General features: G+C 48.2%; 2 protein-coding genes across 6 annotated transcripts in view; both read left to right on the top strand.

Annotated features, from left to right (window-relative positions):
* The window catches only part of KPNA6 (karyopherin subunit alpha 6), a 29552-nt gene extending 22321 nt beyond the window's left edge, over positions 1–7231 (top strand). The window contains exons 12-14 of one of the 2 annotated variants that reach the window (XM_074555924.1): positions 479–606; positions 3780–3958; positions 5696–7231. In XM_074555924.1, coding sequence (XP_074412025.1) covers positions 479–606; positions 3780–3958; positions 5696–5880 — 492 coding nt within the window. In that variant the 3' untranslated portion in view covers positions 5881–7231. Of the gene's footprint in view, positions 1–478; positions 607–3288; positions 3431–3779; positions 3959–5695 lie in introns of those variants that run through there. The other variant, XM_074555925.1, reaches the window with a different exon arrangement.
* Positions 7232–7798: 567 nt separating this feature from the next.
* TXLNA (taxilin alpha) lies at positions 7799–24402 on the top strand. Of its 4 annotated transcripts, none has more exons than XM_074555929.1 (11): positions 7799–8026; positions 8986–9119; positions 11398–11694; positions 14164–14255; positions 15695–15865; positions 17711–17839; positions 19647–19766; positions 19897–19971; positions 20275–20367; positions 20545–20640; positions 22358–24402. In XM_074555929.1, the coding sequence occupies exons 2-11, from the start codon at positions 9011–9013 to the stop codon at positions 22640–22642; spliced, it is 1467 nt and encodes a 488-aa protein (XP_074412030.1). In that variant the 5' UTR covers positions 7799–8026; positions 8986–9010; the 3' UTR covers positions 22643–24402. The 4 variants fall into 4 exon arrangements, with proteins under 4 accessions (XP_074412030.1, XP_074412027.1, XP_074412028.1 ...); XM_074555926.1 differs by having other exon boundaries at positions 7800–8026; positions 17645–17839; XM_074555927.1 differs by having other exon boundaries at positions 7800–8048; positions 17645–17839.
* Positions 24403–25661: the final 1259 nt, after the last annotated feature.

The following is a 25661-nucleotide window of genomic DNA, read 5'->3' as shown; positions in this document are numbered from 1 at the left end:
TTTTCCTTTCTCTGACCCTCAGGCTGGATTGGTTCCCTTCTCTTATTCTGCAGCCATTTGCAAATTTACTGCTGCCAAACGAGCTAAAAAATGGGAATAAATTTGGGAATAAAATTGGGAATAAAATTGGGAATGGCAGCAGCACATGGGCTGAACCCCAGAGGCTGGATCATTGGAATTAGAGGAGATCCAGCCCTATTTGTCCATCCTCAATCCCTTGGAAGAGCTGGAGCTCTTATTAAATTATCCTTTCCTTGACCTACCCAAGCAGAGCTTTGAGCATTGCTGCAATTCCAGAGTTTGTCTGCTGTGGTTATGGAATATCTGCTTTTAATTGGATTTGGCTGAGGAATAAACCACAGCAATCCCTTCAGCTTGGGAATTTCCTCACCTGGGGCTATGGAAATGAAGGTTTCTTTCAGGAAGCCTTTTGGGAAGTGCTGCCAATGCCAAGGCCTCTCGTGCCCTCTCTTGCCAGGCAGTGATTGATGCCAACATTTTCCCGGTGCTGATCGAGATCCTGCAGAAGGCGGAATTCCGGACCAGGAAAGAGGCGGCCTGGGCCATCACCAATGCCACCTCAGGAGGGACCCCCGAGCAGATCAGGTACTCCTGAGCCTCTCCTGGGAGGAGTTCAGGCTCTCCTGAGCTTCTCCTCACCTCTGGGAGCAGATCAGGCACTCCTGAGCCTCTCCTGGGAGCAGATCAGGCTCTCCTGAGCCTCTCCTGGGAGCAGATCAGGTTCTCCTCAACCCCTGGGAGCAGATCAGGCTCTCCTGAACCTCTCCTCCCCTCTGGGAGCAGATCAGGTTCTCCTGAGCCTCTCCTGGGAGCAGATCAGGTTCTCCTCACCTCTGGGAGCAGATCAGGTTCTCCTGAGCCTCTCCTGGGAGCAGATCAGGTTCTCCTGATGCTCTCCTCAGTGTCTGTAGCAGATCAGGTTCTCCTGAACCTCTCCTGGGAGCAGATCAGGTTCTCCTGAGCCTCTCCTGGGAGCAGATCACGTTCTCCTGAGCCTCTCCTGGGAGCAGATCAGGTTCTCCTGAGCTTCTCCTCAACCCCTGGGAGCAGATCAGGCTCTCCTGATGCTCTCCTCCCTGTCTGGAGCAGATCAGGTTCTCCTGAACCTCTCCTGGGAGCAGATCAGGTACTCCTGAGCTTCTCCTCAGTGTCTGGGAACAGATCAGGTTCTCCTGGGAGCAGATCAGGCTCTCCTCAACCCCTGGGAGCAGATCAGGTTCTCCTGAGCCTCTCCTCATTGTCTGGGAGCAGATCAGGTTCTCCTGAGCCTCTCCTGGGAGCAGATCAGGTTCTCCTGAATCTCTCCTCAACCCCTGGGAGCAGATCAGGCTCTCCTGATGCTCTCCTCAGTCTGGGAGCAGTTCAGGCTCTCCTGAGCCTCTCCTGGGAGCAGATCAGGTTCTCCTCAACCCTTGGGAGCAGTTCAGGCTCTCCTGAGCCTCTCCTGGGAGCAGATCAGGTTCTCCTGAACCTCTCCTGGGAGCAGATCAGGCTCTCCTGAGCCTCTCCTCAGTGTCTGGAGCAGATCAGGCTCTCCTGAGCCTCTCCTCAGTGTCTGGAGCAGATCAGGTTCTCCTGAGCCTCTCCTCATGGTCTGGGAGCAGATCAGGTTCTCCTGAGCCTCTCCTGGGAGCAGATCAGGTTCTCTTGAGACTTTCCTCACCTCTGGGAGCAGATCAGGTTCTCCTGAGCCTCTCCTGGGAGCAGATCAGGCTCTCCTGAGCCTCTCCTGGGAGCAGATCAGGTTCTCCTGAGCCTCTCCTCAGTGTCTGGGAGCAGATCAGGATCTCCTCACCTCTGGGAGCAGATCAGGCTCTCCTGAGCCCCTCCTGGGAGCAGATCAGGTTCTCCTGAACCTCTCCTGGGAGCAGATCAGGCTCTCCTGAACCTCTGTCTGGGAGCAGATCAGGTTCTCCTGGGAGCAGATCAGGCTCTCCTGAACCTCTCCTGGGAGCAGATCAGGTTCTCCTCAACCTCTCCTCACCTCCTGGGAGCTTTGCCTGCAGGGGAACTTCCAGCCAAAGCAGGGATTTGGAGGAAATCCATAGAGTAACTGAGGCGGGCAGAGCTGGGTTGTAATTTGTGATTCTGGATGGGGATAATTTAATCCCAAATTTTCTCCATCTTTCTTTGAGTAGTTGAGGTTAAATGTCTAAATTTAATGACAGATTCAGTTCCAGTGTGGACTTGACTTAATTTGAGCAGCACCTGGATTTCAGAAGGGGTATTTGAGGTAGTTGAGGCTTTGGGTAGTTGAGGCTAAATATCCAAATATAATCACAGATTAAATTCCAGTATGGAATTAATTTGAGCAGCACCCAGATTTCAGAAGTGGGATTTGGGTAGTTGAGGTTAAATGTCTCAATTTAATGACAGATTCAATTCCAGTGTGGACTTAATTTGAGCAGCACCTGGATTTCAGAAGTGGCTGAAGAATAGTTGAGGTAGTTGAGGCTAAATGTCCAAATTTAATGACAGATAAAATTTCAGTGTGGACTTGACTTAATTTGAGCAGCACCTGGATTTCAGAAGGAGTAGTTGAGGCTAAATTCCTAAATTTAATCACAGATTAAATTCCATTGTGGAGCTAATTTGAACAGCACCTGGATTTCAGAAGTGGCAGTAGGGTAGTTGAGGTAGTTGAGGCTAATTATCCAGATTTAATGACAGATAAAATTCCAGTGTGGGCTTAATTTGAGCAGCACCTGGATTTCAGAAGGAGTAGTTGAGGCTCAATGTCTGAATTTAATGTCAGGTTAAATTCCATTATGGATTTGACTTAATTTGAGCAGCACCTGGATTGCAGAAGTGGCATTTGGGTAGTTAAGGCTAAATATTCAAATATAATCACAGATTAAATTCCAGTGTGGAGTTAATTTGAGCAGCACCTGGATTTCAGAAGGAGTAGTTGAGGCTAAATGTCCAAATTTAGTGCCAGCTTAAATTCCAGTTTGGACTTGATTTAATTTGAGCAGCACCTAGATTTCAGAAGGAGTAGTTGAGGCTCAATGTCTGAATTTAATGTCAGGTTAAATTCCATTGTGGACTTGACTTAATTTGAGCAGCACCTGGATTTCAAGTGACTCCTTTCCTTAAAAAAAAAAAAACAATTCTGAAAACAGGGTTGCATGCAATGCAAATAAATGGATCCAAATGAACCTTTAAGGTAAATTTCTGGATTTTCTGGACCATCTCCCGTGCTTTCCCATGGAGCAGAGGGGATGCTCCTGGGCAGGCAGTGATGCTGGTGCTGCTCTGCCCCTGCAGGTACCTGGTGAACCTGGGTTGTATCAAACCCCTGTGTGACCTGCTGACTGTCATGGACTCCAAGATTGTTCTGGTGGCCCTGAACGGGCTGGAGAACATCCTGAGGCTGGGATACATATATATATAATATGTATTTATGTGTATATATGTATATACATAAATATATATACACATAAATATATATACATAAATATATACACATAAATATATATGTATATATATATAAATATATACATAAATATATATACACATAAATAATATATACAAAGTATGTATCTATACATAAATATATATGTTATAAGTATATATTTATATATAACTATATAATTTTAATATATTATTTAGGAAGATATACTATATATAATAGTGCATCTTATTATTTATATTTTATATCTATTTATTTATATGTAAATATATTTATATATGAATATATATGATTTATTAAGATATATTATATAATTATATATAATGGTGCTGCTCTGCCCCTGCAGGTACCTGGTGAATCTGGGCTGTATCAAGCCCCTGTGTGACCTGCTGACTGTCATGGACTCCAAGATTGTTCTGGTGGCCCTGAACGGGCTGGAGAACATCCTGAGGCTGGGGGAGCAGGAGGCCAACCAGAGTGGCACTGGCATCAACCCCTACTGCAGCCTCATCGAGGAGGCCTATGGTAGGTGTGGGTCATTTCCTGCTCTGTCTCCAAGGGTTTGTTGTGTTCCAAAATAGCCAATATTTGTCCCAAAAGCTTTTCAAACTCATGTAGTGGGTGAGGAGAAAATAGCTGGAAGTAAAAGCTCTGACCTGGAGTCTAAGCTGAAAATGGCTTGCACCAGGAATATGAAGCAGAAATGAGCTGAGCTGAGGAAAAAGGGAAATTTCTGGGTCTAAAATTGCTCTGAATCTACCCAGATTTACACTTGAAACCCAGGGAGACTTTGCTTTTCCCTGGAGTGACTTAATTTGGTGCTGATGGATTTATTTTTTTTTTTTGTTCCTATTTTGGTCCCTGTGAGCTGGCAGTGGCTGCTGTGCCCTCTCATTGCTCTGAGTGTCCTGGTTCTCCCTGCAAGGACAATTCCTGGGATTCCTCAGGGTGCAGTGTGTGTGTGCTTGGATATTTATATATTTATATATATATATATATATATATATATAAAAAAATATATATATAAGAAATATATATATATATATATATATATATATATATATACTTTTATATATATAGATATATATATAAAATATATATATAAGAAATATATATATTAATATATTTATATAAATATATATTTATATTTATATATATTTCTTATATATATGTATTTCTTATATATATATTTATATATATTTCTTATATATATAAGAAATATATAATATATATATTATATATAATATATATAAGAAATATAAGAAATATATATTTATATTTTTATATATTTGTTATATGTAAAATATATATATTTATAAGAAATATATATAAATATATATATAAAATATATATTTATAAGAATTTATAAATTATAATTATATATAATTATATGATATATCTTAATAAATCATATATATTCATATATAAATATATTTATATATAAATAAAATATCTATAAAATATAAATAATAAGATGTACTATTATATATAGTATATCTTCCTAAATAATATATTAAAATTATATATTTATATATAAATATATACTTATAAAAGATATATTTATATATAGATATATACTTTGTATATATTATTTATGTGTATATATTTATGTGTATATATATTTAAGTATATATATACATAAATACATAATATATATAGGTATATACATATATATACATGAATACATATTATATATAGGTATATACATATTTATGTATATACATATATATAATATATACACATATATATTATATATGTATATACTATTTATTAATATACATTATATAAAAAATTTATATTTATTAAATATATATTTATTATATATAGATATATATTTATTATAGATATTAAAAGAAAAATCTATATTAAAACTAGATATATATATTCATTATATATAGTAAAAGAAAATTCTCTATTAAAACTACACTACAAGAATAGAAGAAAAGATTTCATCAGAAGGCCAGCAAGGAAAGGAATGGAATAAAACTTTAATAAAACCTTATTTTATTAAATAAAATATTTAATGACTGAGCAGAGAATCTGATACACTTAGACTGTGATTGGCCATTAATTAAAAACAACCACTGGAGACCAATCACAGATGCACATTTTGCATTCCATTGTTTACATTTCATTTCTGAGGTTTCTCAGGAGAAAACGATCTTCACAAAAGGATTTTTCAGAAAATATCACAGGATTTATTCTGCTCACAGGACTATACAGAGGACAGACAACAAAATCTCATTTTATTTTGCTCTCCAGGTTTGGATAAGATCGAGTTCCTGCAGAGCCACGAGAACCAGGAGATTTACCAGAAAGCCTTTGACCTGATCGAGCACTACTTTGGCGTGGAGGAGGACGCGGCCGTGGCGCCGCAGGTGGACGAGAACCAGCAGCAATACATCTTCCAGCAAGCTGAGGCTCCCATGGAAGGATTCCAGCTATAATCCTAGGGGGGGGAAAAAAAAAAACCAACAAAAACTCACCAAAACCCCCCCCAAAAAAAAAAAAAAAACAAAACAAAAAACCCACCACAAACTCTCTGGAAGGTTTGGGAGGAGAGCAGCTGCTGGTCCTGGCTGGGAAGGTTGGACACACACACACATTGCAGCTGTGTAGGAAAATTCTGCAAAAAAGCAAGAGCTGCTGGAGAGAAGGGGAATTTGTGCTCCTTTGGTTCCTTTGGGTGCTGCTCACCTTGGCTTTGGAGGCAGGAAGGACACTGAGGTGACAAAGTGGCACCTCTTGGTGGCTTCTTTTTTGTGGTGGTGTCTCCCCAGTGCAGATTTTACCTCGTTGGGTGAGGACACGGAGAGGAGGGAGCTGTTCTGGCCACAGTAATTCTGCAAAACCTGGCTTGATCTATTTAAATTTCCTTTTTTTTTTTTTTTTTCCCTCTTTTTTTTTTTTTTTTTTTCTTTTGCACATGTTACTCTTTATTAAAGACTCTTTAATATGCCAAGAGCAAAAATTCAGCCCTGGCCTTCCTCCTTCAGGTGGACAGTCCTGGTGAAGCCAGGACCAGTTCCCTGATGAAAAATACTGAAAATGGACAGAAAAAAAAATGAGAAGTTCTCTCACTGCTGGGAAGTTTTGTTTATTTTTTCTGCTGCTTCCCTTTGTCTAGATTTTTTTTTTGTTTGATTTTTTTTTTTGTTTTTGAAGAACTGCTAGTGGTATTTCCAAGGATTAAAAACAAAACAAAAACAAAAAAGCAACAAGAGCCCAAAGATGGGAACTGGGGTGGATTTTTTTGGAGCAGGAAGCACAGCTGCTGTTGCACAGGTTTGGTTTGCATTGTACTGACTGAAATGCTGAAACCCACCTTCATCTTTACTTGAAATACTTTATTTGCCATGAGAAACATGGGCTGAATTCTGAGGTTTTCCTGCTTTGGGGTGGTTTGGGGTGGAGGAAAATCCCAGTGCTGATGGGAGCTCCAGCAGCACCAGGTTTTCAGGTTTACCTCCTGCTCACAGTCAGCAAAAAATGCACATTTTCCTTCCAAAACCAACAAATCTCTGTATTTTTTATATTCTAGATAGGGAGATATTTGTCTAATTGGGCCACAGAGAAAATTCTATATGAAATTCCTGTGATTGCTGGAAATGAGCACTGTGAGGCAGGAACACCTGCAAACCCCCGGGGCTCGGCGCTGCCCCCGCCGCTCCTCCCGGTGCTCACGGAGCTCCCCGAGCCCTCACGGCGCTTTTTGGGCCACTTTGCCACGATTTCGGTCAAAGCCCCGCTTCTGGGGTGTCCCTTGTTGTGGAACGAATAAATGCACCTGTGCAGGTGTCCGGCTGTGCTGTGCTGTACCGGGGCTGATCGGTGACCTTGGGAGGGGCTCCCGGTGCCCGGTCACGGCGGCGCGCGCGGGGCGTGCTGGGAGTTGTAGTTTCCGGGGTGGGCGTGCGCAGGGCATGCTGGGAGTTGTAGGCCGCGCTTTTCCCTCCTCCTCCCCACCCTTCTCTTTTTCCTCCTTCTCTTCCTCCTCATCTCCTTTCTCTTCCAGAGGAGCAGGACGGGAATTGTCCTCAGGGCCGCCATGCGCAAGGCATGCTGGGAGTTGTAGGCCACGGTTTCCCTTCTTTCTCATCCTCTTTTTCTTCAATCGCGGGGCATGGCGGTAGTTGTAGGATAGACTTTCCTTCCTCCTTCCCTTCCTCCTCCTCCTCTTCCTTCCTCATCCTCTTCTCCTTCCAGTCCTACAGAGCTGTAGTTCCTGCGGTGGACCCCGCGCTGAGCATGCCGGGAGCGGTAGTTCCTGTGCCCGCTCTCTCGCGGAGCATGCCGGGAGCTGTAGTCCCCTCAGCGCCTCCCGCCGCGCTTGCCGCGTCTCCCCGGTGTTTCCCGGCAGCCCCCGCGCGGCGGGCGCTGATTGGGCGTCGGCACGGGCGGGCGCACGCGCGGCCATTGGAGGCCCCGGGCCGAGCCGCTCCCTCAGCGCCGGTACCGCCGGAACCGCCACAACCGCCGCCACAGCGGCAGCGGCCGGGCACCGGCACCCAGCGCCCCGCCGATGCGCCGGGCCCCCATTGGCTGAGGAGCGAGGCGACACCTGCGTCAGACCCCCGGCGCTGACGTCACGGGGTGCGCGCGTGACGTCACGGCGGTGCGGGGAGGGGGCAGCGCGGGGCCGCTTTAACGGGGGGGCGGAGGCGGAGGCTGCACCGGGGGCTGGGCCGCGCCCGGGGCTATAACGGGGCTGGGGGGGCGTTGGAACGGGGGCAGCGGGGCTGCCGGTGCCGAGCGAGCCATGGGCCGGGGGCTCCCGGGGCTGCGGGGCCGAACCCCGTTATCTCCCCGTGTCCCGGTTATTATCACCTCCGTACCCCGGTTATTATCGCCCCCGTATCCCGGTTATCGCCCCCATATCCTGGTTATTATCACCCGGTTATTATCGGCCCCCGGTTCTGGCCCCGGAGCTGCCCCGGTGCAGCGGCAGCAGCGGAAAAGCAGCGCCCGGGGCGCGGGGCAGGTGCCGGTGAAGGCGAAGGGCGCTGCCCGGACACCCACACGTGGGTGCTGCCCCGGGGCCGGGCTCTGCCGCCTCTGTGCCCGCGGGTTTGCCTTCCCGGAGCCCCGGTAACTCCCGGTATAACCGGGAATCTTCTTTCCCTCGGGACCAGCACCAGCAGCACCCCCTGCTCCTCATATGGGGGATAAAGGGAAGGCTGAGAACATCCAAACCCCTCAGGGATGAGGATGAGGATGAGCTGGGATTTCAGCAAGAATTGAGCTCTGTGCTGTGCCAGCTCTGATTTCTGGCTCAGGTTTGAAATCCCAGATTTGGGAAGGGCTGAGGGGAATATTCCCAGTGGGAAAATCTTGTTATCTGTGGGTTGGGACATTCCACTAAGAAAATCCTGTTATCTGTGGGTTGGGAGATTCCACCAAGAAAATCCTGTTATCTGTGGGTTGGGAGATTCCACCAAGAATTATCCTGACACAAACTGGAAATCAAGAGATGCTTTCCTCAGCACTGAACTGCTCTTTTCCTCCTAAAATCCTGCAAATGTCCTCAAAACCTCTCCCTTGTGTCTCTGCAGAGCCTGAGAGGGTGCAAAGGCTGTGATGAAGAACCAGGGGGTGGAGGCCAAGGCAGCTCCACATCCTTCCAGAAGCAGCAGCGGGATGGGGCTGGAAGAGGGAGACTCACCCGAGGCTGCAGCTCCCCCAGAAGGTGGGGAGAAAATCCTGGTTTTCCTGGGCAGAAAATCCTGGTTTTCCAGGCAGAAAATCCTGGTTTTCCAGGCAGAAAATATTGGTTTTCTAGGCCAGATAATTCCTGGTTTTCCAGGCCAGAAAATCCTGGTTTTCCTGAGCAGGAAATCTAGGTTTTCCAGGCCAGAAAATCCTGGGTTTCCTAGGCAGAAAGTTGTGGTTCTCGAGGGCAGAAAATCCTGGGCTTCCAGGGCAGAGAATCCTGGGCTTCCAGGCCAGAAAATCTGGGTTTCCTGGACTGAAAGTTGTGGTTATTCAAGGGCAGAAAATCCTGGGTTTCCAGGGGAAAAAAAAAATGGTTTTCCTGGGCAGAAAATCTTAGGTTTCCAGGCCAGGAAATCTAGGTTTTCCAGGACAGAAAATTCTGGTTTTCCTGGGCAAGAAATCCTGGGTTTCCAGGTCAGAGAATCCTGGGCTTTCAGGCAAGAAAATCCTAATTTTCCAGGCCAGAAATTCCTGGGTTTCCAGGCCAGAAATTCCTGGGTTTCCTGGCCAGAAAATCCTGGTTTTCTAGGCTAGAAAATCCTGGGTTTCCAGGCCAGAAAATCCTGGGTTTCCTGGGAAAAAAAAAAAAAAAAAGTGATTTTTCAAGGGCAGAAAATCCTGAGCTTCCAGGCCAGAAAATCCTGGGTTTCCTGGACAAGAAATCCTGGGTTTCCTGGGCAGAGAATCCTGGGCTTCCAGGCAAGAAAATCCTAATTTCCCCGGGCAGAGAATCCAGGTTTTCCAGGCCAGAAATTCCTGGTTTTCTTGGGCAGAAAATCCTGGGTTTCCTGGCCATTAAATCCTGGTTTTCCACGACAGAAAATCCTGGTTTTCTAGGCTAGAAATCCTGGTTTCTCAGAGAAGAAAATCCTGGATTTCCAGGGCAAAGAAATCCAGGTTTTTCTGGCCAGAAAATTGTGGTTTTCCTGGGCAGAAAATTGTGGGTTTCCAGGGCAGAAAATCTTGCTTCTTCTAGGCCAGAAATTCCTGGTTTTCCTGGGCAGAGAATCCTGGACTTCCAGGCAAGAAAATCCAGGTTTTCCAGGACAGAAACCCCAGGTTTCCCTGGGCAGAAAATCCTCATTTCCCTGGCCAGGAAATTCTGGGTTTCCATGCCAGAAAATCCTGTTTTTCTAGGGTACAAAATCTTAGATTTCCTGGCCAGAAAATCCTGGTTTTCTAGGCTAGAAAATCCTGGTTTTCCAAGGCATAAAATCTCGTTTTTCCAGAGCAGAAAATCCTTGTTTTTTCCATATCTCTGTGTGTGTGTACATCCTGGAGGAGCTCCCCTCTGCCTGCTGCCAGGATGTTCTGCTTGCTCCATCCCTGTTTGTTCCTACCCAGGTTTCAAATCCATTCTCATGCTAAAATCCCAGCCCTGGAGCTTCCAATTCCTCTAGGAGGGAAAAAGCTCACACAGAACCTGCTTTCCTTAAAATAAAAAAGAGGAAAGAGGGGAGAATTCTCCTTCTTGACAGATGTCAGGGGCTTGGTCATGCTCTGCTGATCAAAGGAGAGGCTGGTGGGAATGGAACAAAGCAATTTATCCAGCCAGGGAAAAGCTCCCATTCCCTACAGGGTGAGAGGAGGGGGAAAAAAATCTCAATTTATAGGAATGTGCCCCCTTGATGGAGTGACAAAACTGTCTTTTGTCCCCTTAAAAAGGAAATGAGCTCAGAAATTTGTGTCTTAAATTACATAAAAAGAAATCTCATAGGACTTGGGGGATTTCACCTCAAATTTAAGGATGGGCAATTGGACAGGAGGCAAAAATTGTCTGAGCAGTTTACTAGAAAAAGAAGAGAATAAATAAAGTAATTGCTTTTGTGAGGTGTTTTACCAGGAGCAAGAACCTTTTGCACCTGGCTGGGTTTTTCTCTGTGAAGAATTTTGTTATTTTACCTTTTATTAAACCTGGTTTTTCCCCTATATCTATATTCCTGGAGGAGTTCCCTTCTCCTTCCTGCTGCCAGGATGTTCTAGCTGCTCTTACCCAGATTTCAAATCCATTCTCATGCTAAAAGCCCCCAAAACAATAATCAAGAGGAGAGAGGAGGGAATTCTGCCTTTTGACAGATATCAGGGGCTTGATTCCCAACACTCCCACAGCAACCACCCTGCTGATTTTATAGATTTTACACCTCCTTGGGTGTGAAATAAACCTCCAAGAGCTGGCTAGAGGAGAATAAATCACTTAATAAATCAATTTTTGTGTTTTTTTTTTTTTTAATTTATTTTTTCCCCTTTCCCAGCTCCCCAGGAAGATCCCAAACCCTCTGGCGACGTCTCGGAGGAGCTGAGCAGGCAGCTGGAGGATATCCTGAGCACCTACTGTGTGGATGCCAGCCAGGAGAACCCAGGGGAGGATGGGGGGCACGGGGAGCCCCCCGAGGAGCCCGACAGGGGGCGCAGTGACTCCCCCAGGAACGGCGAGCAGGAGCCGGGGGGCCCCGAGATCAACGGGGAGAAAGAAAACTCCAAGGGCAGCGAGGAGGCCGGGGACAGGGACCACAGGAGAGCTCAGGAGAAGAAGAAAGCCAAAGGTTTAGGTGAGAGATTTTTTTTTCAAATCCCCAGAGGTTACTGGAAAGGATTTTCAATTCCTCGAGGGTTTAGGATTCCCAGATCTCAGGGATTTAGGGATTTTCAACTCCCCAAGGGTTTAGCATTCCCAGTTCCCCAAGGGTTTAGGTGAAGGATTCCCAACTCCTCAGGGATTTAGGGATTTTCAACTCCCCAAGGGTTTAGGTGGAGGATTCCCTGTTCCTCAGGGGTTTAGGTGAAGGATTCCCAGCTCCTCAGGGATTTAGGGATTTTCAACTCCCCAAGGGTTTAGGATTTCCCAGCTACTTGAGGGTTTAGGGATTTTCAACTCCCCAAGGGTTTAGCATTCCCAGCTCCTCAGGGATTTAGGGATTTTCAACTCCCCAAGGGTTTAGGATTCCCAACTCTTCAGGGATTTAGGGGAACAATTCCCAGCTCTTCAGGGTTTTGGGAAAGGATTCCCAGCTCCACAAGGGATTTAGGGGAAGGATTCTTTGCTCCCCAGGGGTTTAGGGGAAGGATTTTCAACTCCCCAAGGGTTTAGCATTCCCAGTTCCCCAAGGGTTTAGGTGAGGGATTTCCTGTTCCTCAGGGGTTTAGGTGAAGGATTCCCAGCTCCTCAGGGGTTTAGGGATTTTCAACTCCCCAAGGGTTTAGGATTCCCAGCTCCTCAGGGATTTAGGGGAAGAATTCACAGCTCTTCAGGGTTTAGGGGAAGGATTCCCAGCTCCACAAGGGTTTAGGATTCCCAGCTTCTCAGGGATTTAGGGATTTTCAACTCCCCAAGGGTTTAGGGATTTTCAACTCCCCAAGGGTTTAGGATTCTCAGCTCCTCAGGAGTTTAGGGATTTTCAACTCCCCAAGGGTTTAGGTGAGGGATTTTCTGTTCCTCAGGGGTTTAGGTGAAGGATTCCCAACTCCTCAGGGATTTAGGGGAAGAATTCCCAGCTCTTCAGGGTTTTGGGAAAGAATTTTCAACTCCCCAAGGGTTTAGGATTCCCAGCTCCTCTGGGGTTTAGGGATTTTCAATTCCCCAAGGGTTTAGGGATTTTCAACTCCCCAAGGGTTTAGGGATTTTCAACTCCCCAAGGGTGTAGGATTCCCAACTCCTCAGGGATTTAGGGGAAGAATTCCCAGCTCTTCTGGGTTTTGGGAAAGAATTTTCAACTCCCCAAGGGTTTAGGATTTCTCAGCTCCTCAGGGATTTAGGGATTCCCAGCTCCCCAAGGTTGTAGGATTCCCAGCTCCCCATGGGTTTAGGGATTTTCAACTCCCCAAGGGTTTAGGGATTTTCAACTCCCCAAGGGTTTAGCATTCCCAGCTCCTCAGGAGTTTAGGTGAGAGATTTCTTGCTTCCCAAGGGTTTAGGTGAGGGATTTCCTGTTCCTCAGGGATTTAGGGGAAGGATTCCCAACTCCTCAGGGATTTAGGGGAAGAATTCCCAGCTCTTCAGGGTTTTGGGAAAGGATTTTCAACTCCCCAAGGGTTTAGCATTCCCAGCTCCTCAGGGATTTAGGGATTTTCAGCTCCCCAAGGGTTTAGGGATTTTCAACTCCCCAAGGGTTTAGGATTTCCCAGCTCCTCAGGGATTTAGGGGAAGAATTCCCAGCTCTTCAGGGTTTAGGGAAAGGATTCCCAACTCCTCAAAGGTTATGGGGAAGGATTCTCAGATCCCCAAGGGTTTACATGAAGAATTCTGTGCTCCCCAAGGATTTAAATAAAGGATTCCCAGCTCCCCAAAGGTTATGGGAGAGGATTCCCAGCTCCTCAGGGATTTAGGTGAGAGATTTCTTGCTTCCCAAGGGTTTAGGTGAGGGATTTTCTGTTCCTCAGGGGTTTAGGTGAAGGATTCCCAACTCCTCAGGGGTTTAGGGGAAGAATTCCCAGCTCTTCAGGGTTTTGGGAAAGGACTTTCAACTCCCCAAGGGTTTAGCATTCCCAGCTCCTCAGGGGTTTAGGTGAGAGATTTCTTGCTTCCCAAGGGTTTAGGTGAGGGATTTCCTGTTCCTCAGGGGTTTAGGTAAAGGATTCCCAGCTCCCCAAGGTTATGGGAGAGGATTCCCAACTCTCCAAAGGTTTAGGTGAGGAATTCCCTGCTCCAGCTGTTCCCGAGGATATCAGTGCATGGATAAATGAATTTTATCCATTTAAAATGGATAAAATTTGGGGATAAGTGGATTTTATCCACTGGGGGAAGTCAGAGCCTTGGATGTGTTTGGGACCATCCTCCTGTTCTGTTCTGCACCCACTGCAGGCTCTGCATTCTGTGGGTTTCTCTTCTGCTGGGCACAGCCCAGGGATGGTTTTCCCCTCCAAAATTTTCAACCAAAATCCAGCTGCTCCATGGCAGATCCTGGGGAGATCCTGGGAGCCTGCTCAGCCCCTCCTTTTCCACCTTTCCATTCCAGATCTCTGTGTAAAGCCATTTTTATCCCATTTATTGCATCATTCCCATTCCATGTCCCCTTTTCCAGGCAAGGAAATCACTTTGCTGATGCAGACCCTGAACACCCTGAGCACGTCAGAGGAGAAGCTGGCAGCTCTGTGCAAGAAATACGCTGAGCTGGTGAGTGCTGGGGCTGGGGGAGGCAGGAGGGACATTTTAGGGTCCCACTGGGGCTTTGTGGTGTCCTGGGGTCCCTGCAGGGCTGGATCCCTGCCCAGGAGAGCCTGGGTGTGGTGCTGGGTGAAGTCTGGTGGTGTTTGTGGAAGGAATTTTGGCAAATCTGTGTGTAAGAGCTCGGTTTCACCCACACAAAGCCTCCATCAAGGTGGAATTCCAAACATGGATGGAGGTTTGGGGCTGCCTGTGCATGTCCAAAGTGCCCCATCTGTGGCTTTGCCCTTTGCTGAGGGAACCTGGAGCTCCTTCCAATTCCAGCAGGGTGGGAGTTGGGGAAGGAGAAAAGGAAAAGCCCTTGGGTTGTGTGTCACTGCTGCTCTGCCCTGAGGTGTCACAAAGCTGCTGGCCTTGGGGCACAGCCTGGTGGTGTCCCCTCAGGGGGGGAAATGGTGTCCCCTCAGATGTCCCCTCAGGAATAAAGATGGTGTCCCCTCAGCAGGGCACATGGTGTCCCCTCAGGAAGGAAGATGGTGTCTCTTCAGGGGGGTAAATGGTGTCTCCTCAGAAAGGAAGATGGTGTCCCCTCAGGTGTCCCCTCAGGAGAGTAAATGGTGTCCCCTCAGATGTCCCCTCAGGAATAAAGATGGTGTCCCCTCAGCAGGGCACATGGTGTCCCCTCAGGAAGGAGGATGGTGTCCCCTCAGGGGGGCAGATTTTGTCCCCTCAGGTGTCCTCTCAGGGGGTGGATGGTGTCCCCTCAGGGGGGAAAATGGTGTCCCCTCAGATGTCCCCTCAGGAATAAAGATGGTGTCCCCTAAGGGGTGGATGGTGTCCCCTCAGGAGGGGAAGATGGTGTCCCCTCAGAAAGGCAGATGGTGTCCCCTCAGGTGTCCCCTCAGAAAGGAAGATGGTGTCCCCTAAGGGGTGGATGGTGTCCCCTAAGGGGTGGATGGTGTCCCCTCAGGAGGGGAAGATGGTGTCCCCTCAGAAAGGAAGATGGTGTCCCCTCAGGTGTCCCCTCAGGAGAGGAAATGGTGTCCCCTCAGATGTCCCCTCAGTAGGGCAGATGGTGTCCTCTAAGGGGTGGATGGTGTCCCCTAAGGGGGGTAGATGGTGTCCCCTCAGGTGTCCCCTCAGAAAAGAAGATGGTGTCCCCTCAGGGGGGTGGGTGGTGTCCCCTCAGGTGTCCCCTCATGAGGGTTAATGGTGTCCCCTTGGGAGGGAAAATGGCGTCCCCTCAGGGGCAGATGGAGTCCACTCAGGGGGGTGGATGGTGTCTCCTCAGTGGGGGCAGATGGTGTCCCCTCATGAGGGTAAATGGTGTCCCCTCGGGAGGGAAGGTGGTGTCCCCTCAGGTGTCCCCTCAGCAGCACAGGTGGTGTCCCCTGAGGGGGGGGACACCTGTGCCCTGCTGCCCCTCAGCCTGTGCTCCCCTGTGGCAGCTGGAGGAGCACAGGACCTCGCAGAAGCAGATGAGGATGCTGCAGAAGAAGCAGAGCCAGCTGGTGCAGGAGAAGGATCACCTGCAGAGCGAGCACAGCAAGGCCATCCTGGCACGCAGCAAGCTGGAGAGCCTGTGCCGGGAGCTGCAGCGGCACAACCGCACCCTCAAGGTGCTCCATGATCCTTCCTCACCCCTAGAACCCTCCCCAGGAGCCACCTGGGCACCCTCACCCCTCAGGGGCAGGGCAGGGTTTGGGTTTGGGGTGGTTTTGGGGTGGTTTTGGTGGAAATCCCTCCCAGCCTGTGCCGGGAGCTGCAGCGGCACAACCGCACCCTCAAGGTGCTCCCTGTCATTTGGGAAGTTTTCTTGAGGGATATAAGGAATGGGAGGCTGAATGTTTAAGAACATCATTTTGGGAAGTTTTTCTTATGGAAATAAGGAATAATGGGAGACTGAATGGGTTGGGAGCACAATTTTGGGATGATTTCCTGATGGATATAAGGACATCGTTTTGGGATGGATATAAGGAATAATGGGAGGCTGGATAGGTTGGGAACATCATTTTGGGAAGATTTCCTGATGGATGTATGAACATCATTTTGGGAAGTTTTCCTGATGGAAATAAGGAATAATGGGAGACTGAATGGGTTAGGAACATTTAGGGAAATTTTCCTCATGGATGTAAGGACATCATTTTGGGAAGTTTTTCTTATGGAAATAAGGAAAAAATGGGAGGCTGAATTCATTTGGAACATCATTTGGTGAAGTTTTCCTGAGGGATATAAGGAATGGGAGGCTGAATGCATTGGGAACATTTAGGGAAGTTTTCCTCATGGATGTATGAACATCATTTTGGGAAGTTTTTCTTATAGATATAAGGAGGCTGAATGGGTTGGGAATATAATTTTGGGAAGCTTTCTTATGGAAATAAGGAATAATGGGAGGCTGAATGGGTTGGGAACATTTAGGGAAGTTTTCCTGATGGATGTAAGAACATAATTGTGGGAAGTTTTCCTGGTGGCTATAAGGGATCATGGGAAGCTGAATTAGTTGGGAACATCATTTTGGGAAGATTTCCTGATGGATGTATGAACATCATTTTGGGAAATTTTTCTTATAGGTATAAGAAGTAATGGGAGGCTGGATTGGTTGGCAACATAATTTTGGGGAGTTTTTCTTATGGAAATAAGGAAAAATGGGAGGCTGAATTCATTTGGAACATCATTGTGGGAAGTTTTCCTCATGTAAACAAGGAATAACAGGAGGCTGAATGGGTTAGGAACATTTAGGGAAGTTTTTCTGATGGATGTAAGAACATAATTGTGGGAAGTTTTCCTGGTGGCTATAAGGAATCATGGGAAGCTGAATTAGTTGGGAACATCATTTTGGGAAGTTTTCACAATGGATATAAAGACATCATTTTGGGATAGATATAAGGAATAATGGGAGGCTGGATAGGTTGGGAACATCATTTTGGGAAGATTTCCTGATGGATGTATGAACATCATTTTGGGAAATTTTTCTTATAGGTATAAGAAATAATGGGAGGCTGGATGGGGTGGGAACATAATTTTGGGGAGTTTTTCTTATGGAAATAAGGAAAAATGGGAGGCTGAATGGGTTAGGAACATTTAGGGAAGTTTTCCTCATGGATGTATGAACATCATTTGGGGAAGTTTCTCTTATAGATATAAGGAGGCTGAATGGGTTGGGAATATAATTTTGGGAAGCTTTCTTATGGAAATAAGGAATCATGGGAAGCTGAATTAGTTGGGAACATCATTTTGGGAAGTTTTCCTGATAGATACAAGGACATCATTTTGGGAAGTTTTCACAGTGGATATAAAGACATAATTTTGGGATGGATATAAGGAATAATGGGAGTCTGGATAGGTTCAAAACACGATTTTGGGAAGCTCCTCCCTTACCTGTGCCACCCGTGCCGCAGGAGGAGGGCGTGCAGCGTGCCAGGGAGGAGGAGGAGAAGAGGAAGGAGGTGACCTCTCACTTCCAGGTGACCCTGAACGACATCCAGCTGCAGATGGAGCAGCACAACGAGCGCAACTCGAAGCTGCGCCAGGAGAACATGGAGCTGGCCGAGAGGCTCAAGAAGCTCATCGAGCAGTACGAGCTCAGGGAGGAGGTGGGTCAGCTTCTCCCACACCTCTGCTGGCCACAGGGGCTCTGGGATACACAAAACTTGTTTTTCTTTGTCCGGTTTATCTCGGCTGTTTGAGGGGCCTGGAAAGGCCCGGGGTGGCCTTGGGGCAGCCCGCGTATCGAAGGACGAGAAGAGGCTTCAGTTCTTCTTTCGGTTTTTATGTTTATTAATTGTTTATCTAAAAGATGTCCTTTCAGCCGAACAGAGATCTGCTCAGCAGTCAGCCATGAGCACACTGTGCTGCCCTCCATACAGACACCTATCTTTATACCCATTGTTACGTGTACAATATTTATCATTTTTCCCCAATACCATTTATTCTCATTGCTGGGTGCACTCTCAGTAATAACCAATCCAAAGGTGCCACCATCACCAAAGAAGATGGAGGAGAAGAGGAAGAAGAAGGAGGACAGGACACACCCCAATTCCTCCATCTTACTTCTCTAAACCCCCCTGTACATAAATCCTAAACCCTGTTTCTCACCCTCTAATTAACTAATCCCTTCACCATTCACCCTGTGAAGCCCTCATCCTTGTCGTCTCCTGTGTAGGGTCAAAGTCCAGCCACCAGACACTTCTGGAACATTCCAGGACTCCCGAGACCCCCAAGGTGGTCTCGGTGGCTCAGCACCTCAGGACTGAGATCTTGAGATCCGACATTTCTTAGCTTGGGCAGTCAGCAGAGTCAGGGTTCTTTGGTGTTTATTGCTTATTATTTCTTGTTTTTAACGTTATTTCTCTGGCTCGCCCCAGGGCTGTCTGGCAGGGTTGAGGCAGGCTGCTTGCCTCACTGCTTGTCTTTATATTAAAAACTACATCTTATTTAAACATGTAGTTTAAATACACTACAATATTTAAAATTACTTCCCAATACCTATTTCCTATGTTAGACAGTGAATTTCTACTCTAAACCAATCCCAAAGTGCCACCATCACAGCAGGAGATGGAGGCCAAGAAGAAGAAGGAGAAAGGCTGCCCAGATTTCTCCAGCTTGCCCCCTGAACCCCCATTCCAAAAACACCAAAAACTCTATTTTTCACCCTGTCATAAATTTACTATCATTCTACTTGAACTCTGTTGACTTGTAATTCTTCATATAAAGGTGGGAATTGTTTTTTTCCAAGGGGTCTGGGGCTCTGTGCCAAGGTCTCTGAACCCCCTGGGCAGGGGTTGGAGCCCTTTGGGGCAGCCAGAGGAATTTCCTGCCTTCTGACACTTTTGTTTTCAAGGTTACTTTTTATTTTTTGTTTATAACATTCTTTTTCTGACTTGCCCTAGTCTGTTTGCAGGTCAGGTTGAGGCACACTGGTGTTATCTTTTTATACTAAAAACTACATGTACAATATTTAAAATTACTTCCCAATACCTATTTTGTATGTTAGACAGTGAGTTTCTACTCTAAACCAATCCCAAAGTGTCACCATCACAGCAGAAGATGGAGGCCAAGAAGAAGAAGAAGGAGAAAGAAGAACCTAAGTGTGTCCAGTCTATCTTGCTTCTTGAACTCTCATTCTAAAAACTTCAAAAATCTATTTTTCACTCTGTGATAAACTATTATTCTACTTAAATATTATTCTACTTAATCTCTCTTTACTTGTAATTCTTCACATAAAAGTGGGAATTTGTTTTTTTCTAAAATGAAAGGGAATTGTTTTTTCTAAGGGCTAAAATCAAAGGCCCGGGTGGTTTTCCCTGTGAGCCCTTTAGGGCAGGCAGAGGAGTTTCCTGGTCAGCCCTGGGAGCTTTTCCTCTGCTCTGGCTGTGCCCTGAGCTCTGCTGTCCCCTGCAGCACATTGACAAGGTGTTCAAGCACAAGGAGCTGCAGCAGCAGCTGGTGGATGCCAAACTGCAGCAGGCCCAGGAGATGCTGAAGGAGGCAGAGGAGAGGCACCAGCAGGAGAAGGATTTTGTAAGTGATTGAGGCAATTTTGGGGTCTCAGTGTGGGTCCCTGGGTGTTATCCTGGAGCTCTGCTGAGCTCCTTGTGCCTCTCCTGAGCAGGAGAGCATCCCCAGATAATTCTTTGTTCGTTTTTGCCAGCTGCTGAAGGAAGCTGTGGAGTCCCAGAGGATGTGTGAGCTGATGAAGCAGCAGGAGACCCACCTCAAGCAGCAGGTGAGTTCCCTGCTCAGCTTGTTTGGTTTGAGGATTTCCCTCCCTGAACAACCCAAAGTTGTTTAATCTGGAAAACAGGAGCAGAATCCCTGAGCTGAGCCTTCATTCAGGGGCTGTTTCCCAGTGCTGGAGCAGTCATGGGATGAGCCAGGAGTTGTTTGTGGAGCTCTCTGCTCTCAGGATGTTTCCTGGGACAGAATTTGCCTTTGGCAGAGCAGCTCCTGCTCTGTTTGCACTGTTTGTGCCAGGGCTGGGCTCTGCCCTCCCCAGCCCTGCTGCCATCAGCTCCCTGTCTCTCCACAGCTGGCTCTGTACACTGAGAAGTTTGAGGAGTTCCAGAACACCCTTTCCAAAAGCAGTGAAGTGTTCACAACGTTCAAACAGGAGATGGAGAAGGTGGGTGATGTTTTTCTCCTCCAGCTCCAAATTTCAGTTCATTTTAAGTCTACACCCAAAATTTAGGGTGACACATGAGGACCTGTGGGATTTCACTGCACTGCTCTCCCTGGGGTTGGTTTATTTTGATCCCTGCGGGGTTTAGGACATTTTATGACTTGATTTGTGATTCTGTAGATGACCAAGAAAATCAAGAAGCTGGAGAAGGAGACCACCATGTACCGCTCCCGCTGGGAGAGCAGCAACAAGGCCCTGCTGGAGATGGCAGAGGAGGTGAGGGGAGGCTGGGGGGCAAAGGGAGGAGGAGGAGGAGGAGGAAGCTCCTCAGTGCTTTGGGTGCTGAGGGTTTGCTTGGTTTGCCCAGAATCAGTCATGGAATGGTTTGGGTTGAAAGAGACCTTAAAGTTCATCCAGCCAAGTTCATAACCTTGAAGTTATTCCAGGCCCTGCCATGGTCAGGGACACCTTAAATTATCCCAGGTTTCTCCTGGGAGAAGTGTCCTGGGATAAGCCTGGCCTTGGATGCTTCCAGGGATGGAGCAGCCTCAGCTTCTCTGGGCACCCTGTGCCAGAGCTCCTTCACCTTCACAGGGAGGAATTCCATCCCAATATCCCACCTAACCCCACCCTCCCTGCATTTCAAACCCATCCCTATCCCCTCCTATCCCTTTGGGGTTCCAGCTCTCCCTCTGTGCCTCTCCCTGCAGAAAACCCTGTGGGACAAACAAGGAGCGGGAGCACCCTGTGCCACCTCACAGGGAGGAATTCCATCCCAATATCCCACCTAACCCCACCCTCCCTGCATTTCAAACCTGTCCCTGTTCTATCCCTCTGGGGTTCCAGCTCTCTCCCTATGGGACAAGGAGTGGGAGCACCCTGTGCCACCTTCACAGGGAGGAATTCCACCCCAATATCTCACCTAGCCCTGCCCTCCCTGCATTTCAAACCTGTCCCTGTTTTCTCCTATCCCTTTGGGGTTCCAGCTCTCCCTCTGTGCCTCTCCCTGCAGAAAACCCTGTAGGACAAACAAGGAGCTGGAGCACCCTGTGCCACCTCACAGGGAGGAATTCCATCCCAATATCCCACCTAACCCCACCCTCCCTGCATTTCAAACCTGTCCCTGTTCTCTCCTATCCTCTGCCATGGACAGGGACACCTTCAGTTATCCCAGGTTTCTTCAAGCCTGGCCTTGGACACTTCCAGGGATCCACAGCTTCTCTGGGCACCTTGTGCAAGGGCCTTGAGGAATTCCATCCCAATATCCCACCTAATGCCACCCTCCCTGCATTTCAGACCTGTCCCTGTTTTCTCCTATCCCCCTGGGGTTCCAGCTCTCCCTCTGTGCCTCTCCCTGCAGAAAACCCTGTGGGACAAGGAGTGGGAGCACCCTGTGCCACCTCACAGGGAGGAATTCCATCCCAATATCCCACCTAACCCTGCCCTCCCTGCATTTCAAACCTGTCCCTGTTCTCCTCTATCCCTCTGGGGTTCCAGCTCTCTCTCCTTCAGAAAACCCTGTGGGACAAACAAGGAGCTGGAGCACCCTGTGCAAGGGCCTTAGACCCTCACAGGGAGGAATTCCACCCCAATATCTCACCTAATGCCACCCTCCCTGCATTTCAAACCTGTCCCTGTTCTCTCCTGTCCCTCTGGGGTTCCAGCTCTCTCCCTGTGGGACAAGGAGCGGGAGCACCCTGTGCCACCTCACAGGGAGGAATTCCATCCCAATATCCCACCTAACTCTGCCCTCCCTGCATTTCAAACCTGTCCCTGTTCTCCTCTATCCCTCTGGGGTTTCAGCTCTCTCTCTGTGCCTCTCCCCCTGTGGGACAAGGAACTGGAGCACCCTGTGCAAGGGCCTGACACCCTCACAGGGAGGAATTCCATCCCAATATCCCACCTAACCCTGCCCTCCCTGCACTTCAAACCTGTCCCTGTTTTCTCCTATCCCTTTGGGGTTCCAGCTCTCCCTCTGTGCCTCTCCCTGCAGAAAACCCTGCGGGACAAGGAGCTGGAGGGGCTGCAGGTGAAGATCCAGCGCCTGGAGAAGCTGTGCCGCGCGCTGCAGACGGAGCGCAACGACCTCAACAAGAAGGTGCAGGACCTGTGCGCCCACACAGAGCTGCTGGAGCCCCTGAAGGAGGCACCACGGGACAGCTCTGAGGCTGCTGCAGATCCCCCGAGCCCAGGAAAGGCCCCACGGAGCCCGGATCCCACGGGAAGCCTGGCAGAACTGAGCACGGGGCAGAGCGGGACTGAGCAGGGCACTGACTGAGCCCCAGCCGGGTGAGGGAGGGGGACCTGGGAGCTGCTTTAGATTCCACTCTCCCTGTCCTGGGCCAGCTGGGAAAAGGGACAGGACACAGCCCTCCTGGGGATGGGAGATTGCCTAGTTTAGGTTTTTGGAGGGATTTTTTAAAAAGATTTTATATATATATATATACATATATATATATAAGATATATAAAAATGTGCAGGGCAACAATTTATATCTATGGAAAGAAGCAGAAGGGCCCAGCTCCCTGCCTGTGTGAATATTGAAAATCTGGAGGCTCAGCTGATTGTCCCTCTCACTAAAGGACCTGGGGACAGGCACAGGGACAAGGGACACGCCACCACCACCACAAGGACTCCACTCTGGAGTGACAGCAGAGCTGGGAGAATTCCAGAACATTCCCAGCACTGGATTCTCCCTCTTCCCCCTGCCAGGCAGGAGGAGCTCCTGGTCTGGCCCTGCTCGTGTGTGAGCTGAGGGCACCAGAGGCCGTTCCCTGCTCTCCATGGGCTCTGTGCCTGCACTGGGGACCAGGAGAAGCAGCAAAAGGGGGTGCCTGGTCCCTCCCTTGGGATTTTTTTTGCTCTTGCCAGGCCCTGCCAATCTCAAAACCGCCTTATAATTCACAGTTGCCTCTTTGCTGAACGCACACGTGCACAAAGTGTATTAAACAGTTATCCCAAAGGTCTCATTCCCAAGTGTTGGCATCGTTGTGCACAGGGACTGGGGAGGTGCCCCCCAGCCCTGGAGGCATCCATGGAGCTGGGACTGCAGGAGGATCCAACCTCAGAGCTCTGTGAGCTCCATGAGCTCTGTGAGCTCCATGAGCTGTGTGAGCCCCTGGAGCTGCTGCAGGAGGATCCAACCTCAGAGCTCTGTGAGCTCCATGAGCTGTGTGAGCTCCTGGAGCTGCTGCAGGAGGATCCAACCTCAGAGCTCTGTGAGCCCCTGGAGCTGCTGCAGGAGGATCCAGCCTCAGAGCTCTGTGAGCTCCATGAGCTGAGTGAGCTCCTGGAGCTGCTGCAGGAGGATCCAACCTCAGAGCTCTGTGAGCTCCATGAGCTGTGTGAGCTCCTCAAGCTTCTGCTCCATCCAGGATCAGCTCCTGGGGCCGCTTCTGCTGTCCCAGCCCCATTTTCCCTTTCCCTCCCTGCTTGAAGAGCATCTCCCCAGTGCTGCCTCACCCCACGGGGCCTGCATGTGCTGGGAGGGAGTTTAGGGACAGCTGTGGCACCTGCTGGCACCGGGTTTTGGGATTTTCCTTGGTTTGTCAGGACTTTGGAAGATCGGGCTCGCTTGGAACCTCGCTGCAGCTTCAGTTTGTGACAGACTTCACTCCCAGCATTGCCTTCCTGGTGCTGGGAGCTGATCCCCACCCTGGATGTATCCAGTGGATCCTTTTGGGATTCTCTTCTGGCACCACAGCTGCTCTCACATCTCCCCTCCATGAAGGACCTGCCTCCACATCTCCTTTTCCTCCAGATCTGAGGAGGGCAGCATGGACAGAGCCCTGCTGGACATGCCCTGGGACAGTCCCTGGAGCTGTGGTGGCTTTGTCCTCCAGCCCTGCTGGTTCCTCTGGGATGATCCATGAATGTAACCCAGCCAGGCTGAGCAGGGCTGCTGCTGACATGTGGACTGCAGAAAAAGCAAAACCCCTTAGAAATTCACCAAACCCCCTTTTTTTTCTGTCTTTTCCCTGTTAAGGTACAGAAACCTCCTGTGTGTATCCTGTATCCAATAGAAACACTCCCAACCTCGCTGCTGCCTCCGGTGTCTCTCTGTTCTTTACCAGGGGGTGGAGATTTTGGGCTGTGGGGTGGCTCTGTGGGACACTGTCTGATTTTTGGCTGTTTGGATGGTTTGGAAAGGCCTGGGGTGGCTTTGGGTCAGCCCGTGTTTCAAAAGACGAGAAGAGGTTTCAGTTCTTTTTTCGGTCTCGGTGTTTATTAATTGTTTATTTAAAAGATTTTCTTTTGGCTTGACAGAGCTCTGCTCAGCAGCCAGCTATGAGTACACTCTTCCGCCCTCTGGGCGGTCACTTATCTTTATATTCAAAGTTACGTATACAATATTTATTATTTTTTTCTAATATTTTTTACTCTTATTAACTGGTGCACTTTTAGTAATAACTAATCTCAAAGTGCCACTATCACTACAGAAGATGGAGGAGAAGAAGAAGAAGAAGAAGGACAGGACATGCCCTAATTCTTCTATCTTACTTCTCTAAACTCTCTTGTACAGAAATTTTAAACTTTGTGGTTTACTCTCTAATTAACTTATCTCTTCACTATTCACTCTGGTGAAATCTTCTTATCTTCATACAAGTGTCGTTTCTTGTGTAGGATCAAAGTCTAGCTACTAGACACTTCTGGCAACATTCTAGGACTTTCAAGCTCTTCAAGGGTGGTCTCGGTAACTCAGCACCTCAGTTCTGAGGTGCTGAGATCTCACAGGACACAACAACTCTGTGTCCTGTCACAGTTGGGACCAGAGTGTCACCATTCAATTTCCAAAAGCTGTAACCCTCACAGAAGGGTGCAAGCACCTGCCCTGGTTATTCTGTACCCAAATTTTTGTACCACTCACGTTCATGCAGGGCAACCTGTGTGCCCTCTGTGCCCTTTGGGCAGCACAGCTGGGCACTCTGTGCCTCACCTGCTGCTCACAGTGGGGCTCACTGGGGAGCAGCTCCACTGCCAAACCCCACAAACTGGGAACCCCAAACCCCACAAACTGTGTACTACACACAGCCCCAATCCCAAACCCCACAAACTGAACCTACACACAGACCCAAACCCCACAAACTGTGTACTACACACAGCCCCCAATCCCAAACCCCACAAACTGGGAACCTAACAGCCCCAATCTCAATTCCCCCACAAACTGAACCTACACACAGACCCAAACCCCACAAACTGAACCTACACACAGCCCCAATCTCAATTCCCCCACAAACTGAACCTACACACAGACCCAAACCTCACAAACTGTACACCCCATTCCAAACCCCACACAA

The sequence above is a fragment of the Zonotrichia albicollis genome, chromosome 20, assembly GCF_047830755.1.
Source record: "Zonotrichia albicollis isolate bZonAlb1 chromosome 20, bZonAlb1.hap1, whole genome shotgun sequence".
Classification (NCBI taxonomy): Eukaryota; Metazoa; Chordata; class Aves; order Passeriformes; family Passerellidae; genus Zonotrichia; species Zonotrichia albicollis.
The sequence above is the reverse complement of the archived record's forward strand: the minus strand, read 5'-3'. Positions and strand labels throughout refer to the sequence as shown.

Bases quoted from the DNA above. Each gene is read 5' to 3' on its own strand.
- TXLNA (XM_074555926.1), top strand. From the start codon at position 9,011: ATGAAGAACCAGGGGGTGGAGGCCAAGGCAGCTCCACATCCTTCCAGA. The intron at 9,120-11,397 runs GTGGGGAGAAAA...CCCCTTTCCCAG, and splicing joins GGCTGCAGCTCCCCCAGAAG to CTCCCCAGGAAGATCCCAAA. The intron at 20,641-22,357 runs GTGAGGGGAGGC...CTCTCCCTGCAG, and splicing joins TGCTGGAGATGGCAGAGGAG to AAAACCCTGCGGGACAAGGA.